Genomic DNA, 16917 nt, shown 5'->3' with positions numbered 1-16917 from the left:
TTGAAACAGTTGATTGGTTGAGTTGAAACCGTTGAATGGTGTAACCAAGAAACTTTGAAATCTGAAACCAACACTGTATCGTGAGACCTAGCCAAATCAAATTAAATTTTACAAATTTATGTCAACTGGTGTATGCCCCCCTGGCTAGCTGGCTTTTGTGTAAATATAAGATTCAACTGGCAAAGACAGGCTGTTCTCAATAGCATGCCTCTTGGCTTTTTGTATTTATCTAAAAGATTCCATGTATCTTGCATCAACAATTTTAAATTTTGGATATTGGTGTTTTTCTTCTCTTCTGCTGATATTCATTCTGAATCAATTTTTTTCAAAAGTTATAATAGGAGTTCCATTTATAATAAAATCACACATCTCTGTATAATTATAATATTAAATTTTTAGGTGCTCAGTCTTACTTAAGAAGCAACAACATGATTGGCATATGAATCTGATTACTTCAGATGCCATTTAAATATAATTTAACTATGCCTCATTTTCTCCATTCATTTTTGATTTTTGATTTTTCCCCAATCATAGATTGATGATAATAACCTTGTGGATGTAACAGTGATATCAGGGAAAACAGATATAGTCAAATATAGCTTTTTACCCAACAGAATCCAAACTGTTGGAGTGACACATTTGGTTTTTGAGGTTTTACCTCCTCTCAAGTGAACTTGAAACAATAACCAGAAGTTGGAAAATTACTGCACTTTTTACACAATAATAACTTTGGATTATAGAAGTACTAGAGGTCAAGGCGGCTTTGCCGCTGCAAACCCCATCACAGCAAGAGGCCACCAAGCTCAAATTCAAACTTGAAAATTTTTCCATAGGAGTTCTCCCACTTTTCAGTGGAGGAAAACCTTTCAAAAAAGAAATTTTACCAGGTATTTACAGGTTCCTATTAATTTTTTATAGCCAGAGGTCTGGTGGAAAATCTTTAGCACCACCCTAAACACTTGATAGGGCATTGTACAACCATTGCATGTTTTGCAGAACAGCCTGGGGGAACTTGACAAAGACCCATAAGTTTAAGAAAATCAAACTTTGCTTTCTTCTTATTTAAAGTATGGATCACAAATAAGTCAGTTCAAAAGATTCAAGGGGACTCATTCAAAATTCACCACAGTTTGAAACATCTGAGAAAACTCACAAAAAGAAAAACAACACCCAATCAGGACAGGCCTCATTTTGATTTTTCTTCTTCCCTCAGGATGCATGACATTGCAGCAAAAAAAAAAAACTAATCTCCAGCATCAGAAAAAATAAACTAAAATTGGCAGGTCAAAGTAGTCACAAATAAAATAATGTGGGGAAGTGGGGGGGAGGGGGAAAAGAAAGGAAGAATTCACTAACCAGAGGATCAGTGCAGTTCAAAACATAGCTAAGCTGCAATAAAATATATAGTTTGGTTGGCTGAGACACAGTAGCCACTGAGTTTAGAGAAGAACACAATGTTGTGCCCTTTTGTCCAACCTGAGCCAGGTCAGTTGCCCAACCACACAAGAGCCATGGTTTGATTGATTCATGCAAACCCTTTGAGCATCCCAAGCGTCCCAGAGGTGCAGCCAAATGAATTCAGTGAGGCTGGACTTGAAAGAATGTGAGCTGTAGGATGGGAACAACTTCAAGCTTTGGTGAAAGGGTGTTGATTTCAGTACACATGTGTAACTTTTTGTCCCAAAGAAAGTGCTGCGTCCAACATCCTTGCTTCAATTTCTTGGATGCTGATGCCAAGCTGTTAGTCCAATCACTTCAGGCGCTGGGGCTGGTCCCCAGCAAAGACAGTCTTGGGCTCAACAGGCTGGAGTTCCTGTGCTTTTGGCGGAGATGATGACCTTAATGGACAAGGTCACATGTTTGTAGTGCAGCTCATGAATGATGTGGCAGGCGTTGAAAACCAGCCTTGTCTTGGAATGGTTGATGAAGTACTTGACTGCTTTTGGCCTGAAGGCTTCGGGGAGTGAGATGATGACAAGAAAAGGTTGCTCAAAAGCATCAAAAATCTAGCTTCTGGACAACACAATGCATGAAGTTGGCCTTCTTGCCCATCTCCTAAGACATGTGTTGATTGCTGAGGTGCCTTCATAGCTGGACTTATCCTGGTACATGGGCTTGTTGTCAGCAGAAATGGAATTGTTTTGTTAATAGTAAACAAGTCTGGAAAAAAAGGAATCACCTCAAGAGTGAGAGTCTCTTTGGGGGAAAAAATGAAGGATCCTTTTTGAACAAGTGGGTGGGCTCAACATAGATCACAGATCTTCTCGACCTTGCTTCCATTTATGCCCAAGCTCAACAATTCTGCCAGAAGAGGCTTGCAGTTCTTGATCACCGCTTGCGCTTAATCTACAAAGCTAGGCGCGCTTAATCTACAAAGCTTGGCTTAGCCACCACTATGGCCGCAATTTTGTGATTGTGTGGCCTACCCTGGCAGCCCGCAAAAACCGCCTTCTAGATTCAATCCTTGATTGTTTCATTTTTATCCTTTCAGAATCATATCATTCTTGACCGTGGTCATTGTGACATTTTGTGTTTGTCTTTATCACCACATCATACTCCTCAATGGGGTTGGTTTCCACTGGTTTGCCTATCAGTCCTGAGATATGGGCCATTTAGATTGTCAAACATCAAAATTTAACAAAAAAAAGCTGTCATATCAAGGGGTGGAACGTGCTAGACTGAAATCAATCATCAAGAAAACACTCTTGCGATCAGCAATATACCCCAAGCATTTGTAGTCCTAATCGCAAGGATAAGTGCTGGCACCAAGCTAAACATCAAAAAAAAAAGTGTTGTCAAGTTCAGTTGCACATGAATGAACTCATTACGTTGGGTATACCGCATGAAGATGTCACTTGATACCTGGGTACCCGCCACAGGTGTGGGTAACTCCCAAAAAAACCACTAATCCTCAGCACCTGCACCCGCACCGGCACCCCTCTGAGGAGCAGGAAGCAGGTACCCGGCTACCCGCGGGTGTGCAGATTTTTTGCGGCTAAGTAAGCAAGGAAGCCTTCTTGGCCAGTTAGTGTATGTATACCACCCCGCCAAGAGGAAGCTCCCTTGGCAAGCTGGTGTACGTGTTCCAGCCCGCCAAGAGAAAGCCCTCTTGGCGAGCTGGTGTACGTGTTCCAGCCCGCCAAGAGTAAGCCCTCTCGGCGAGCTGGTGTATGTATACCAGCCAGCCAAGAGGAAGCCCTCTTGGCAAGCTGGTGTACGTGTTCCAGCCCGCCAAGAGGAAGCCCTCTTGGCGAACTGGTATATGTATACCAGCCAGCCAAGAGGAAGCCCTCTTGACGAGCTGGCGTGAAGCCCTCTCGACGAGCTGGCGTGAAGCCCTCTCGACAAGCTGGAGTGAAGCCCTCTCGGCAAGCTGGTGTATGTATACCAGCCAGCCAAGAGGAAGCCCTCTTGGTGAGCTGATGTATGTATACCAGCCAGCCGAGAGGAAGCCCTCTCGGCGAGCTGGTGTATGTATACCAGCCAGCCGAGAGGAAGCCCTCTCGGCAAGCTGGTGTATGTATACCAGCCAGCCGAGAGGAAGCCCTCTCGGCAAGCTGGTGTATTTATACCAGCCAGCCAAGAGGAAGCCCTCACAGCGAGCTGGTGCATGTATACCAGCCAGTCAAGAGGAAGTCTTGGCAAGCTGGTGTCCGCACACCAGCCCGCCGGGAGGAAGTCACCTTGGCAAGCTGGTGTCCGCACACCAGCCTGCCGGGAGGAAGTCACCTTGGCAACCTGGTGTACATTATACATACCAGCCCGTCGAGAGGAATCCCTCTTGGCAACAAGCTGGTGTGCGTGTACCCACTTGCCAAGAGCAATCTATCTTGGCGAGCTGGTGTATCATACCAGCCTGTCAAGAGGAATCCCTCTTGGCAACGAGCTGGTGTATGTGTAGTATACCCACTCGCCAAGAAGGATCCATCTTGGCAAGTTGGTATATGTATACCAGCTCACCGAGTGGAATCCCTCTTGGCGAGGGGTTGTTTGTATACAGCTTGCCATGAGGGATTCCACTTGGCAAGGTAGACGGGTATTGGGGTAGCAGCTCATCAGGCCAGAAACCCGCACCCGCCGGTGGGTACCTGCTAGCCGCCAACAGCTACCCGCCCACAAACACAAGGTACCCGCAAAGAGGTACCTGATGACATCTCTAATACCGCTTGGTGGTACTATTGCCGTGGCGTTGGTTGTGAACCAACGAGGCGAGGGGAAGGGTCCGAAGACGGACGAGTTTGATCCAGATAGTTTGCGTGGGAGCCCATTGTTATCAACAGTGAGGCGTGGGTGGTGGCGGTGGCCGCGGGCAATGCTGCAACAAATCCAATACACGTATTGTATCTGCATATACAGTGTATTGGATTTTTTTTTGTTACATGTTTTCTAATGTGTCATGTACTTTAGTGTCACATTTATTGTGTTGGCGCGTATTGTGCAGTGTATTCTGGCTTTGATACATGATTTTTTATGTATCTGTATTGTATTGGGGCACAGATACAATACAGATACAATGTATTGGTCTGCCCAATACAAAATTCAAAAAAGATTTGTATTGTATCAGGTATCCAATACAATACAAATACAGTATTGGTTGTATTTTTTTTAAAACAGACTTCAGGCGCATTTCTTGCTAATTCGTGTGTTCTAGCATACATACATGGGTGGTGAGTTTGTGAAAGGATGAGCAAATGTACAGGACACCAAAGAAAATAAAAAGAAAGATAAAACTGCAACACCAGCTAAGCGGAGCCTGAAGCAACCACAATTTTTGATTTGTGCTCCTCCAATTTGGCAAAACTTTGTGTGATGACCTCCTGAGAATTTTCAAAGTCGCCATCTGCCTGGAATCCTTGCTGTAGCCACTGATGAGAGCTCACTGATCTCTCGATGGTTTGGGGTACCAAGCTACCTCGGTCACGTCCGCAAATGTTGGAGGCAGCTGAGAAGCATTGTTCAACACTTGCTGAGGTTGCCAAGCAAGCCAAGTAATCCTTTGCCAAGGAAGCCAAAATGGGGAAGTCCTCACAGTGTTCCTGCATAAAAATAAATCGGAATTTCAACATTAGAATCTAATCAAAACATATAGATCATGGGGAGGATGTCACTTACTTTCCACCATTCAAGAGACTGGCCAGCTTGCGAAGGAAGAAGTTTATGCTTCCCGCCAAGGTATATGGCTAATTCGTCAGTGATAAGAGACTCGAATTGCTGTGGGAATAAGTCAATATCATCAATTGGTCGGCAATTGTTGGATGCTGGTTGTTGAGATGAGGGTAGCGGAGTGGTTTCTCTTGAGTGGTTGTCCATGGCAAGTTCAGCCTTTTGTTCAGCAAATTTCCGTCAGATCAATCGTTTGGCATAGCTACGACAAGAAGGGAAATAGATTCAGAAAATGGAATGTTGATAGGATGGGTTCAAGATTGTGGCAAGCAGTATTGCATCACAGAACAATGCCTTGTCTAGATAAGTTTTGGTTTTTTCAATCATCTTCTCCAACATACCCTTGAATTCTTGTCCCGTACTAGATTTGATTTGTTTTTGGAGAAATTCCTTGATGTAGTAGTATTCTACTAGTAACAGGCCTGCCAACGAATGGTCGCCTTCCATTTTTTTGGTGATGAAATAAAATTCCTATGTGAAATGCACAATGGATGTGTCAGACAATAGATTGAAGTAGAAGGAAAGAAAGGTGAAATACTGAAACCCAGAATATCATTAAGACGCTTCACAACATCCCAGTCCTTGCGTGCGATCACATTATTTTGAAAGAAATTCTTCCCACCGTCCCGTTCTTGTTGGTCCTTCTCATTCTCAATGAGCTTGTTCACAACATTTCGAGCCCGGTAAGCACGATCTCTGCTCTGCCATTTGACATTCTAACGAATTCCATAACCAGCAATGAGATTCGGCCCAGTGTCGTCAAGCTTTCTGTGCCATACATCAAACTCCAAACGTTTGGAAGCTGAGGACGTGATACGCTGAATGACAAAATCGACCTTGATCAGGATATCTGAGATCGTCTGGCGGCTACCCGAGTCTTTCCCACGTTGATTTGAATTCCCCTCTTCTTCAGAATTTTCTCCATCCTCCTCGTCAAGGTCCTTGTCATCTGAAACAAAGTCGCTTGTTCGATTGTCATTGTCTCGCACCCCCAAGTCTTCAGCAATTGACGTGTCTTGAACCCCCAAGTCTTCAGCAATCGAGGTAAGGATCGGAACATAGCCAAGTGTTTTTCGTTTGGACTTTGTTAGTTCTTCAGGGTTGGTGTCAATTGCCTTGAGACCTGCTTTCAGAATTAGGGCAATCTTGTGACACACACATTGTATGTGGTTTGCGCTAAGGTTCGGATTGACCCCGGTCTTCTTTGTGATTAAGCAATCAACTTCAGCAGTTAATGTGCGGTTGTTTGAACCCAAGTCTGTTGTCTGAGCTAGGATGTAATAAGTGCAAAGTAGGTTAGATAGGAATCACTACAAATAATAAACCAGTTTAAAGAAATTATCTTATCTTTTTGTGGAGTGACGACTTGGTAATAACATTTGCAAAAGGGAAAGCAAGGTACTTCCCCTTGTGAGTCCAAGATATGTACTTGAGGCTAAGGTGGCAGATGTGAAACACCCAATCTTGCAGCAGCGATCCCCAAAAAGGCGTGATGGTTACCTTTTGTAGTCCAAACGTCGTGGATTAAGGTGATTTTTGATTTAAGTGACTAAAATGCAGAAATACCAATCAAAAATTAGCCAAAAATTAATAAGAATTAGAACTTGTGAGTTGGAATGAGAGAAAACATACAATAAGGTTTGAGATGACCTTATCCTGCAAGTTCATGTATAGCTTATGAGCTTTGAATGCTGCCCATGTGCGCAAAAAAAGGCTGATACCAGGTCAAGCATATTTGAAGGATATCGCCAGAAGAGCATCCTCAAGACGTATCCAAGGAAGTGCCGAGTCCATGAGCCAAATTACAAGAATCTGGTTCAGAGTTCGGTTTTCAAAGGCTGAAGACTTGACAATGTTGTCTAATGCCTGTTTCTTCTTGAGGTTAGCTTCCTTTTGTTTTGTTGTTACCGGTAAGCGGGCCCCGTTCTCAATAGCATTCTTTCTCTTCAAGCAAGGTGCGCGTCCCACAGCGCCGTCCCAATGCTTGTAAAGGTTGGATTGAGTATGAGCGCCCTTCTTGTATGTACGCAAGCACCACTTGCATCTATAGTGGAGCTTTGGGCCTTTGGTCTATAAACAAAGGAAAATTTGATTAATACCGTTTATGAATAAAATAGCTTCCAAATAACTTACTTGCCCGTCATCATACACTGGAGGATGAAAGTACCAATTGACACTGTCAAAATCACTTGAATTTTCTCCTCGGGTTTTTTTTGCTTGAGCGAGAGTGATGACCTTGGCATTTGCTTTGTCTGAATCTTGAGGCAGGTTCATCAAGCGAGCATCCTCATCTGGTTCAGGGGTGACATTCCGTTCCGAATGAGGAGTTTCGACCCGTGGGCGCTTGCTGGGATTGGATTTTGATGCATTTTGCTTCTTTCGAGGTGCAGTTTTTTTTGAAACAGGGTGAGTCAATGAGCTGGTATTCTTGGTATCTTGACGGAGGGATTGGCGATTATTGTTGCCTGTACAGATGTAGCTTGCATGCGACTTGACAGAAGTTGGAACCCGGGAAGATTGACAAGATGGGAAGTGGGAGGGAAGAGTACTGCAGCTTGAACAAGATTGTGAGCAAGGTGGAGAATATGAGGAACAGGCCATCGTGGATATCGAAGTGGAGTGAGTTGAAGTCGGAGAGGCTGCCGGTCAGCGCAGTGATTCGGAATTGGAGAGGCTGCCGGCCAGTGGGGTGATTTGGAGTCGAGGAGGTTGCAATGCCATCCAGCGCAGTGATTGAGAGTGGAGAGGTTACCGGCTACTGCTTTCCAGATGCCGCATGAGGTGGTTGAGGGGATGGGCTGGGCTGGACAGGGGTTTTCACTGTCAGGCCCGGCCCAGCCACTACCAAAACCGATGATCTCATGTATACATGTCAAATGTATTGGGATTTTATCTGTATTGCATCGACCCCCTTGATACATGATAGCCAAAAAAAAATGTATTGGAAAGCCAATACAAATCTGCAAAAATACAATGTATTGTATTGCAGGACAAATACAATACCAATACATGGTATCGGGAATGCATTTGAGTTCAATACACTAAAATACAAATTCCTGTAATGGATTTGTTGCAGCGTTGCCGCGGGTGACAAACAGCTATGGCAACCCAACATCTATTTAAGGAGGGAGGAGGAGGTGTGTTTCCCCCCAGGGGATCTGGTTTCGTCCTACCCCCTCCCTGGAGCTGCCCTAATCACTTGATTAGGCCCTCCTTGAAATTCATTTTGACCCACCCTTTTTTGCGTGTTGCTGCGGCACGGGCTGGAGGGTGATTCCAAGGTGCTCTCGGAAGTGTTTGGGGAGTAAATTCAACAGTTTTTTGAGAAAAAAATAGGCCAAAACCATGATCTTGAGCTCCACGATTGTGTGGATTCAATAAACTTGGATTATATTTTGTTTATCATACCAATAAATTTTCCATTCTCAATTCAATGCACTCTTGTTTTCTGGAAAATGAACCTCCAGGACACCACAGTTTTTCAATGGCATATTATTGAATTTTATTTTTGAAACCCTGATCTCCACAGGGCAATTGGTAGCTAGTTATGAAAATGTGGTCAGCTGGGCCCAGTCTATCTCAATTAAATATCAAATGACCATTAAAACTCAATAATCTAGCCTGGGGTGGATTTTAACCTATATATTTCCAACCATCTGCTGTAAGAATATGGGTTTCTTCAGTTAAGTCTTACTATTCATTCTCAGGGATTTTAATACATCATGAGTGATTATTGAGAGAAACCCTTAGCCTCTGCTCAGAATTACTGCTGTTACATGGAGTTCAATTTGCACTCAGCCCAGTTTGGAACCAGATGGATGCTGGAGGAATTTTTCACCAGCAGCTCCCAGAGTTTGGGTGAAATTTGGGGTGAGGGTGGGTGCCTGAGTACACCACGGACTCAAGACTCCATAGGTTGTTCGAAGTTATCCTACATTCCATTGGTATATGTATCAAATTCCAAATGCAACCACCCATTGTAAATCAAACAGTAAGTTTTTCATTCATCCCACATCTCCTGTCGTGTCCTTGCCTGGATTCTGCATGCCCTCTATGCCCTTTGAAAAAAATGTCTTCAATTTTCACTCAGGTGTTGCAAGCGCTGGGAGAAACTCTGGCCGGCGGAAACATGGTGAGATCTTCTTCCGGCTCAGCAGCTTCTTGACTCCTGGAACAGTCTATTGGTAAGCCGCCTGCCGCACTCATATCCGATGGGTTGGGATAGGATACCTCTGATGTTGTTTTTATACGGCTATGTGTGTTCTTATTTTCCAGCTACCGCTCCATCTACTTCAGCCTGCTCTGATGGGCCCCCCTTGCCATCCTGCTTGGATATCTCCTTGTCTGCGCCCTCGCCAGGCTCTGGGTCGTCATTGTCTCCGACTGCTCAACCGGGAAGCCCAGGCCGCCCCCCAACTCAACCACCACCACCAGCACCACAACCCCACCACCCTTTCCGCATCCCTCCTGCTCCCACACATCAGCGCCATCTGGTGGCTTGTCTGGAGCGGCCAGGGTCTCCTCTGCTCCGGCGCCCTCCTCCACTTCTCCACCCCCGGCACTCAAGAATCAGCCACATCCAGTTCATTGCCCTCATCCCTCTTCAACGTCCAGTGGCCCAAGTTCAACTCGCCCACCCCTCACCCCATCCTGCAAGAGCATCGCCCCAACCCGCGTGCCCGGACCGTCCAGACAACGGCGGACCACAGCCTCAATAAGACCTTGGACGGCGTAGGCGTCGGCGCGGTCAACATGTATCTTGTTGTCTTCAGGGACATCTCCGTTGAGTCTCTCTTCTACACTCCTCCTCTTGCCCATTGGGTCTCATCCTATTCCTGTCCTCTTCTAGTTCCATTTTGAGAACTTACACAAACACATCAACCGTGTCAAGGAACAAATACATAGCTTCAGCACCGACACCGGCCACGTCTCTCCGTGTACGTTGCAATCCCCCTCCCTTCTTATGACTGCCGAGATTCTGAGAGAGACGGACATGTACACAGATTGGATAACGTACGTACTGATGGACTCGATCGTGGATGATTTTTTCCTGGTGCTCGAGTTGATCGAGGCGGAGACAGACAAGATGGAGGAGTACCTACTGGCGGACTCATTAGGTCTGAAGATGCAGGAGTCTCAAGGAGTGGGGGAAAGGCAAAGACACCGGCGAGGGCAGCGAGGGCGTGTGAAGGAAGGTGGGGGAGGAGGTGGGGGTAGTAACAGCAGTGAGACAGGCGGCGGGAGCGGGGGGGCAGCAGAGCAGCTGAAGTCGGAAGCTATGATTGAGCGCGCTCGGATGCTGAATCGGATCACGACCAACCACAGACTTGTTGTCTCCCTTGCCCACCTCATTGCGCAGAAACACCAGACCGTTGAGGCCCTCCAGAAGCGCATGAGTGTCGATGGCTTTGTTGGCCCAACGGGTGGGGGGGAGGGCTCGGGCGGGAGAGGCGTAGGGCCGGTCAATGGAGATTGGGCTCTACCTGGGCAAACTGCAAGGTCTGTTTTTTTGCCCCCTTCCACCAACGATCGCAGAAAAAGGGAAGCTGACCAGAGAGGGGGTGGCGAGACAGACCATATCGTTGGGCTGAGCCAGGCGCTCTCGTTCTACGACACTCTACTCTTGAATGCCCATTTGGCCTACCTGGGCATCCTCCGCGTTGGCCTGCACTTGGCCAAGCAAGCCCAAGACTTCATCATCATCCGTCTCTACCTCATCACGCTCATTGTCCTGCCCATGCACACGCTCGTTGGCCTGCCATCCTCACCCAATAGGCCTGGACCACCCTCATCTTCAACTCCACCATTGTCAGCACAAGGCTCTCCTCCACACCGCCCCCCAAACCGCTCAGCACCCCATGCTACAATGGATCACCAGCCCTCCAGTACGTATACTTCAGTCCCTTTTCCGTTCCCTTATGCAGTTTTTTCTCACCAAAAAAACCAACCGCTGATCTTGGTGTGGGCTGTTCTTCAGGGCGGCTTTTCAATCAACATCTCACCCTGAATCTTGCCCTCACCCAAACCCAACCCTGCGTACTTATCCTGATAATTGCATATACTGACTGTAGTTCCCATTCACAAATTCTGATAGTTTATTTTTTTTGGTCTTTGGTGGGCTAAGCCAGCCAAGAAATTGAATTTAAATTCCAGTAAGTGAATTTCTCCAGCTATACAGAAGGCTTTGTTGTAATTTGGTGGATGTTTTCAAGTGTGCAGTGTGCTGTTAGGATGAAGTGCGAGTCCTCACCTACCAGCACATTGTGGGTTCAATGGCAAATTGCTGCAAAGGCAAGGCGGTGTTGAACCCTACACTTTTAAACATTTCCATCACTTTTAGAGGGGCCCAGCTGACAATTAAAAATGATTTCAATATGAATGGGATACAGATAGATTCTAGCAAGACCCTGGTGTTGTTTGAACGTGGCTCCGATTATTCTAACACAGCCAGCCTTAACTCGCAAGCAATTCAATTCCTGCAGAAACAACATGCTGGGGCCATCAAAAGGAATGTCGATTTTGATCTACTGGCAGTCTTTCTGATGCAGGAATTCAATGCCAAACACCACATCAGGAAGATCATCCAAATGATTGAGGGGGCTTTTACTGAGTTGAACCCCCCTCAAAATATGCTGATGAGCCAAATTGTTCAAGAAGCTAAATTGGTCAAGGCTTGTATCAAGGCATACAAAGAAAAATTGAAAACCGACCCAGCCACCCCAAAACCCTTTTGCCTCCGATTTCCAACATACAATTCTTTCTTAGAGTATTCAGTCAAACTGGAAGGAATGTGTGAGGTATTGCCAACAGATTCTATGGTGGTACTGATTGACAAAGGTGGCATTTGTGTTGGAGTTGGGCTTCCTCCAAAGCCCCCCTCTGCCCAACAAACCGCTCACATGCCTCCTGATGTAATACACTGATGACTTTGAATAGATAAGTAGGATGAATCTAAAGCTTGTTTTCTTATTACAGGTCAGGGCCCGAAAAACTTTGGATAAATTTGTATCAGACAATGTGGTCAAAATCAATGAACAAGCTGTTGTCCGAGTTGGTCCAAATGGAAACACTGCGCCACAATCACCCTTTCCGCTATCATTGAACCCAAAAGGTGATGTTCGTTCTTCAAAAGAAGCCAAGGATTCAACATGCTCGTTTCAGGCCTATGGATTTGGATTGGGTAGTGTGAGTCAATTGCATAGACAAAAATACTTTCTAAGGACTTACCTCACCCTTACGCCCACCAGCCACTTTCTGCCGGAGCCGCCAACAAGAAAATCCCCTGTTCAACTCACCAAATCAAGACCAAAATGTTGCAGGGTCATGGAGAAGCATGGAAATCCAAACCAGAACCACACCTTCCTGAACCAATGAGGTCTGAAACCTGTGCAGCTTTTTGAGGCCTTGTTGAACTCCGATACAATACATTCTTCTATTCAAAGGTCTCATATTGGATCAACAAAACCTTCATCCGAGAATCTTCTTCAGTTGCGGAGCGTGCAATTGAATTTTTATCCAAAAATCGCTCTTCTGCAGTCAAAGAAGCAATTGAAAAGGAAAACAATCCAATTGTAGCTTGTAAGTTTCTCAGAAGCCCATCAAAAGTATTGTTTTTGATCATGAATATCCTCCTCCAGCTCAAACCATCTCAGTAAACTTGCAGCCTTACACCCATAGGGATGTGAACAATGCCCTCTTGATGGATAGCGTCTTCTTTTTTGGAAACCATCCAGGCGGTGAATTTATTCTCCCATCCCTTGGGGTGGCATACTCAGGATTGCATGGTTATTTGTTCCATGGTCCATTTTGTATTCCTTTCCATGGGGTTTCCCAATTTTACTTTTCCAAAGATGTCCAGGAACCAAGGTGATATTCTCTGGCCATGTGGAGTAGGTTGTCTTCATTATCGGCAATTGCTTGTGGTGCTGCACATAAAGCAGGTAATAATGTAAGTCACTTCAGGTATTACTTATTCAATTTAAGTGAAGTCAAACTGAAACTCATTACAACCAACAGATATTGAGTGATAGTTTGTACTGGCTTCCTGTTTATCCAAAATACTCTTCAGAGCAAGTCTCCAACTCTTTAAAAGAAGAGTTTAAACTCAACAAAAAACAAAGGGAAATCGACTCATTATCCAACAAGTAGTCACATTTTTATGTTAGCTGCATTCCAAAATTTTCTGCAATAAAACCTTTTCATCTCCTAAAATGCAACAACTGTTTGTTATCTGACATTTGAGCTCCATATAATCAATAGGGTGGAAAAATTAAGAATTTGTTCAACATTTTTGGTCCATATCTTCAATCTACTCTTCACAATTGGAGTAACTTCTTTCCAGTCAAGGAAACCAATATGAGAAAAATAGAGCAATTGGATCTTCTGTGTGAAGAAAGATACAATAAATAGATCTTTTAGAAGAAAAAAAACAACAATATTTTTGGTGGTATATCAAATAATATTTCAAGAGTGACCACTATTCCTCAAGTCAAGGAATGATTTGGAAAGCTCCACTCTCAATGTCGTTCAGCCATCTTTCTCTATATTCAGAGTGCATGGATTCTAATCCCACCAACAAGATTTCCTCACTCAGAGTAGAATCTTCTGATTGGACAATCCTTTGTTACAATCCCCATAGGGTCTCTTTGCTTTGGGAAATTGACTTTATTTTGGCCTAATGCTTCATCTGTGGGATAAAAGAGAGAACATGAAAATTTATTCAATGAGAGGAACTGCAGACTTGAAAGTTTACTCACCAAGCAGACTGTTAAGTTTGGCACAAAGTTGTGATCGTAATTCATCAGAATGTTTTGCCTTTTTTGCGCGGGGAGGATCTGACCTAGCTGAGGGATTGGATTTGGAAGATTGTTGAACCGAGCATCTTTGTACAATCCTTTGAATATCCCTTCCATGACTACATGCTTCAAAGGTTTCCTTGGCAGCCCAATAGTCTTTGGCAACTCCAAGCCAAAACTGATTGTTTGATATCTCTTTGCAGAATCTGCCAATTCCTGGGTTTCTGGTGGCTGACAACAGATAGAACAATAAGTTGTAAAGGTTTGAAAGAGTAAACAGCTTTGACAGCCTGTGTCAGTATCTTGATCAATTAATCCAAGAAGACAATTTTAATCAACTCTGCACTGATCCGCATAACATGTTTGAGCGCGTTTCTTTCAACTTTGGTGCTGTTTTCAGCAGGCTTATCCAACACCATTGCAACCTTTTCATGGTTGACTAGATTCTCATAAAGAGGTTTATACAACAACTGTTCATCCGGAGTAAGAACAGAAACCAATTGATAGTTGTCGTTGTCTTCCACTTCATCTATGCCATTGTTGTCCACCTCATACTTGTCAGCCTTAGAGTCAACACAGCTGACCTAAAGTCTGCCTCTTTTCTACTTATTACATATGAAATTACTTCATATCTTTTTCATCTTAAGAGATATCATTGTTTTGACTTCATTTTCTGTTTCCTCATGCAATTTTAACCCTAGTTACAACTTATCAATTCTTTGTAACTATACTCCTTCCCTGAGTTCTTGAGTTGTGGCGCGCATGCGCAGTGGTGACGTGTCAGCGCTACCAGGCGCGCCAAACCACATGTACATATGTAATTACATAAGCAAACTGTGAAAATTTTTGAAGTCAGGATCCTCCTTGCCTGAGGAGGATCTACAGATTTCAGCACACCAGAACCACACCCCAGATAACCCAGGATCACCACCAAAGAGATTACCACACTCCCAGTATACCTACCGTCACAGGCGCCTAGGATATTGACAGTAAGTAAACTCTTTCTCTGAACCTTGCTTATCCAGAGTGAAACTCTGTTGATCTTGATTGTTTCTTCTTTTCTTCAACTCTTCCAATCTTAAAAGATCAAAAGTTTATCTCTGGTTAAGACCTACAAAACCAGAGCAGAGTATTAACCCTACTTCTGAATCCCACCAACGTTTCCTTGTTGTGAGTGGAGGCTGTTGCACTCTTTCTTGGCCTTGCACAGCTGGCATCCCACTTTTCCAGGTTGAGAATAGCCCAGATCAATTAATAAAGACTTAAAGTCTAGGCCTGATCTTCTCTTTCTTTCTCTTTCTCTTCCTCTCTCTCAGTTTGTATTTCTTTATCCCAAGAAATCCAAACTATTCTGAGCATCCTCTGGGAGGCACTGGAGTCCAATGTTCATCAATCATTTGATAGTAAAACAATTTCACATAAGAGTTACGGACCTGGTATCTCCCCACTGTCCATGCTTAATGCAACATATCGATTCCAGTTGCTTTTCTTTTGTGGTGGTTGATTTTCGCCCCTAGGAATGCCATACATGAACTTTTTCAGTTGATGCGGATTTGGTTAATGATATTAATCTAGTTAAACTTACAAAAACAAGTTGATGGTCTTTTCAGAGATGTTGCCAATGCATGCAAGCATCAACTTCAACTTTATGTAGTTTCTTTTGTGGAACTGGAGCGCCTCTTGTACATTGGTTGGGATTTGGTTTGATGGTCTGGTCTGCTTTTCTAAAACTTTTTGGAGTTGAGTCTTGTTCCACTTGCTTAACTGGCTCTCGTAATTTTCCAACGTCAATTCAAAAGTGTGAGATTCTTGTTCTTGGTTTCCAGTTTGATTTTGTGGTTACTCTGATTCGGATTGTTGGTCATTTTGCAGAGCTCCTCTGCCACCTCCATTCCCCCTACCCAGTTCTCCACCCTCATCGCCGGTGACTTGTCCACTGCAATGTCCTCCGCCTTGACTGCCGCCTTGTCCGCCGCCTCTGCCACCTCCTCATCCGCCGCCACGTCCTCCGTCGCCTCTGCCACCGCCTTGTCCGCCACCACGTCCTCCGCCGCCTCTGCTGCCGCCTTGTCTGCTGCCTTGTCCCGTACCTTGTATGCTGCCTTGTCCGCTGCACCTTCTGCCTCTTTGACTTATTCCATCTCCTGTGGCTAGTGCTTCTTCTTCATGTGATCGAGTTGAAACCATTGTGGATGTTGTGGAGTGAGTATGAGTTTGAATTTTGGTGGAGTGAGGTTTTTTGGTATTGTTGGGTGATTTGTGGTTTGGTGGTATTGTTGGGTGATTGGTGGTGCCTGTGCCGGTGCCGGTGGCACCTTGACCAATTCACAGGGTTTTGTTGTAACACACCTGTTACATACATGTCCCAGGCTTGCCTCAGCAGGCCAGCAATGTAGGCAGGATCTACCCAGACTGAACCAGATGGATCTGCACTACTAACCAAGTCCACATTCCTTATACTAGACTTTTAGGGCGGCTTCGCCGCTGCTTGCCTCAGACTGTGCATTAAGATCAGGTTTAATTCAGACACTATTGCAAAGTCTCCCTCACAGCCACTGAAGAAATATAATTCAATAAGTGAAATCATTTCATTTGGGGACATCAGATGATTTTGAAATAAACAATGAATCAGTGTTGAGGAAAAGTATACATAACATTGTTTCACAGCCCCATGTGGCTGCTAATGCAGTGCTTGATTGTTTGGACCAAAAGAATAGACCGACCTGATGAGCACACCTTTTCTGCGCCATAGAATGTTTTTTTGACCAAAGCAGAGCTCGCAGGACAAGCAAGACAGTTGCAAGTAATTGGGGTGCGCATACGGGAAGATTATCTGCGGTTTGATTGATGTTGATCACTGGCGAGGTCGGGATTGTTTGGAGGGTTGATTGTCTGGGGTCTTTGTCTTTGGCAGCCATAACTAAAAAAATTCAGAAGCAAAAACTCTGAAAGAACAAAT

The 16917-nt window shown here is 44.6% G+C and overlaps 2 protein-coding genes across 2 annotated transcripts; both read left to right on the top strand.

Moving 5' to 3' along the window:
• Positions 1-9207: 9207 nt before the first annotated feature.
• On the top strand, positions 9208-11170 carry PtA15_6A594 (uncharacterized protein; the record flags this gene model as incomplete). The annotated part of the gene is made up of 7 exons (XM_053170315.1): positions 9208-9295; positions 9439-9538; positions 9648-9945; positions 10013-10662; positions 10720-10912; positions 10977-11048; positions 11141-11170. 7 exons carry the CDS (start codon positions 9208-9210, stop codon positions 11168-11170), a joined length of 1431 nt encoding a protein of 476 aa, XP_053021519.1.
• A 4170-nt stretch (positions 11171-15340) lies between these two features.
• Positions 15341-16112, top strand: PtA15_6A593 (uncharacterized protein; the record flags this gene model as incomplete). The annotated part of the gene is made up of 2 exons (XM_053170314.1): positions 15341-15382; positions 15831-16112. 2 exons carry the CDS (start codon positions 15341-15343, stop codon positions 16110-16112), a joined length of 324 nt encoding a protein of 107 aa, XP_053021518.1.
• Between the last annotated feature and the right edge of the window lie 805 nt (positions 16113-16917).

Source organism: Puccinia triticina, chromosome 6A, assembly GCF_026914185.1.
Source record: "Puccinia triticina chromosome 6A, complete sequence".
Taxonomy (NCBI): Eukaryota; Fungi; Basidiomycota; class Pucciniomycetes; order Pucciniales; family Pucciniaceae; genus Puccinia; species Puccinia triticina.
This window is presented reverse-complemented; position numbering and strand designations above follow the sequence as displayed.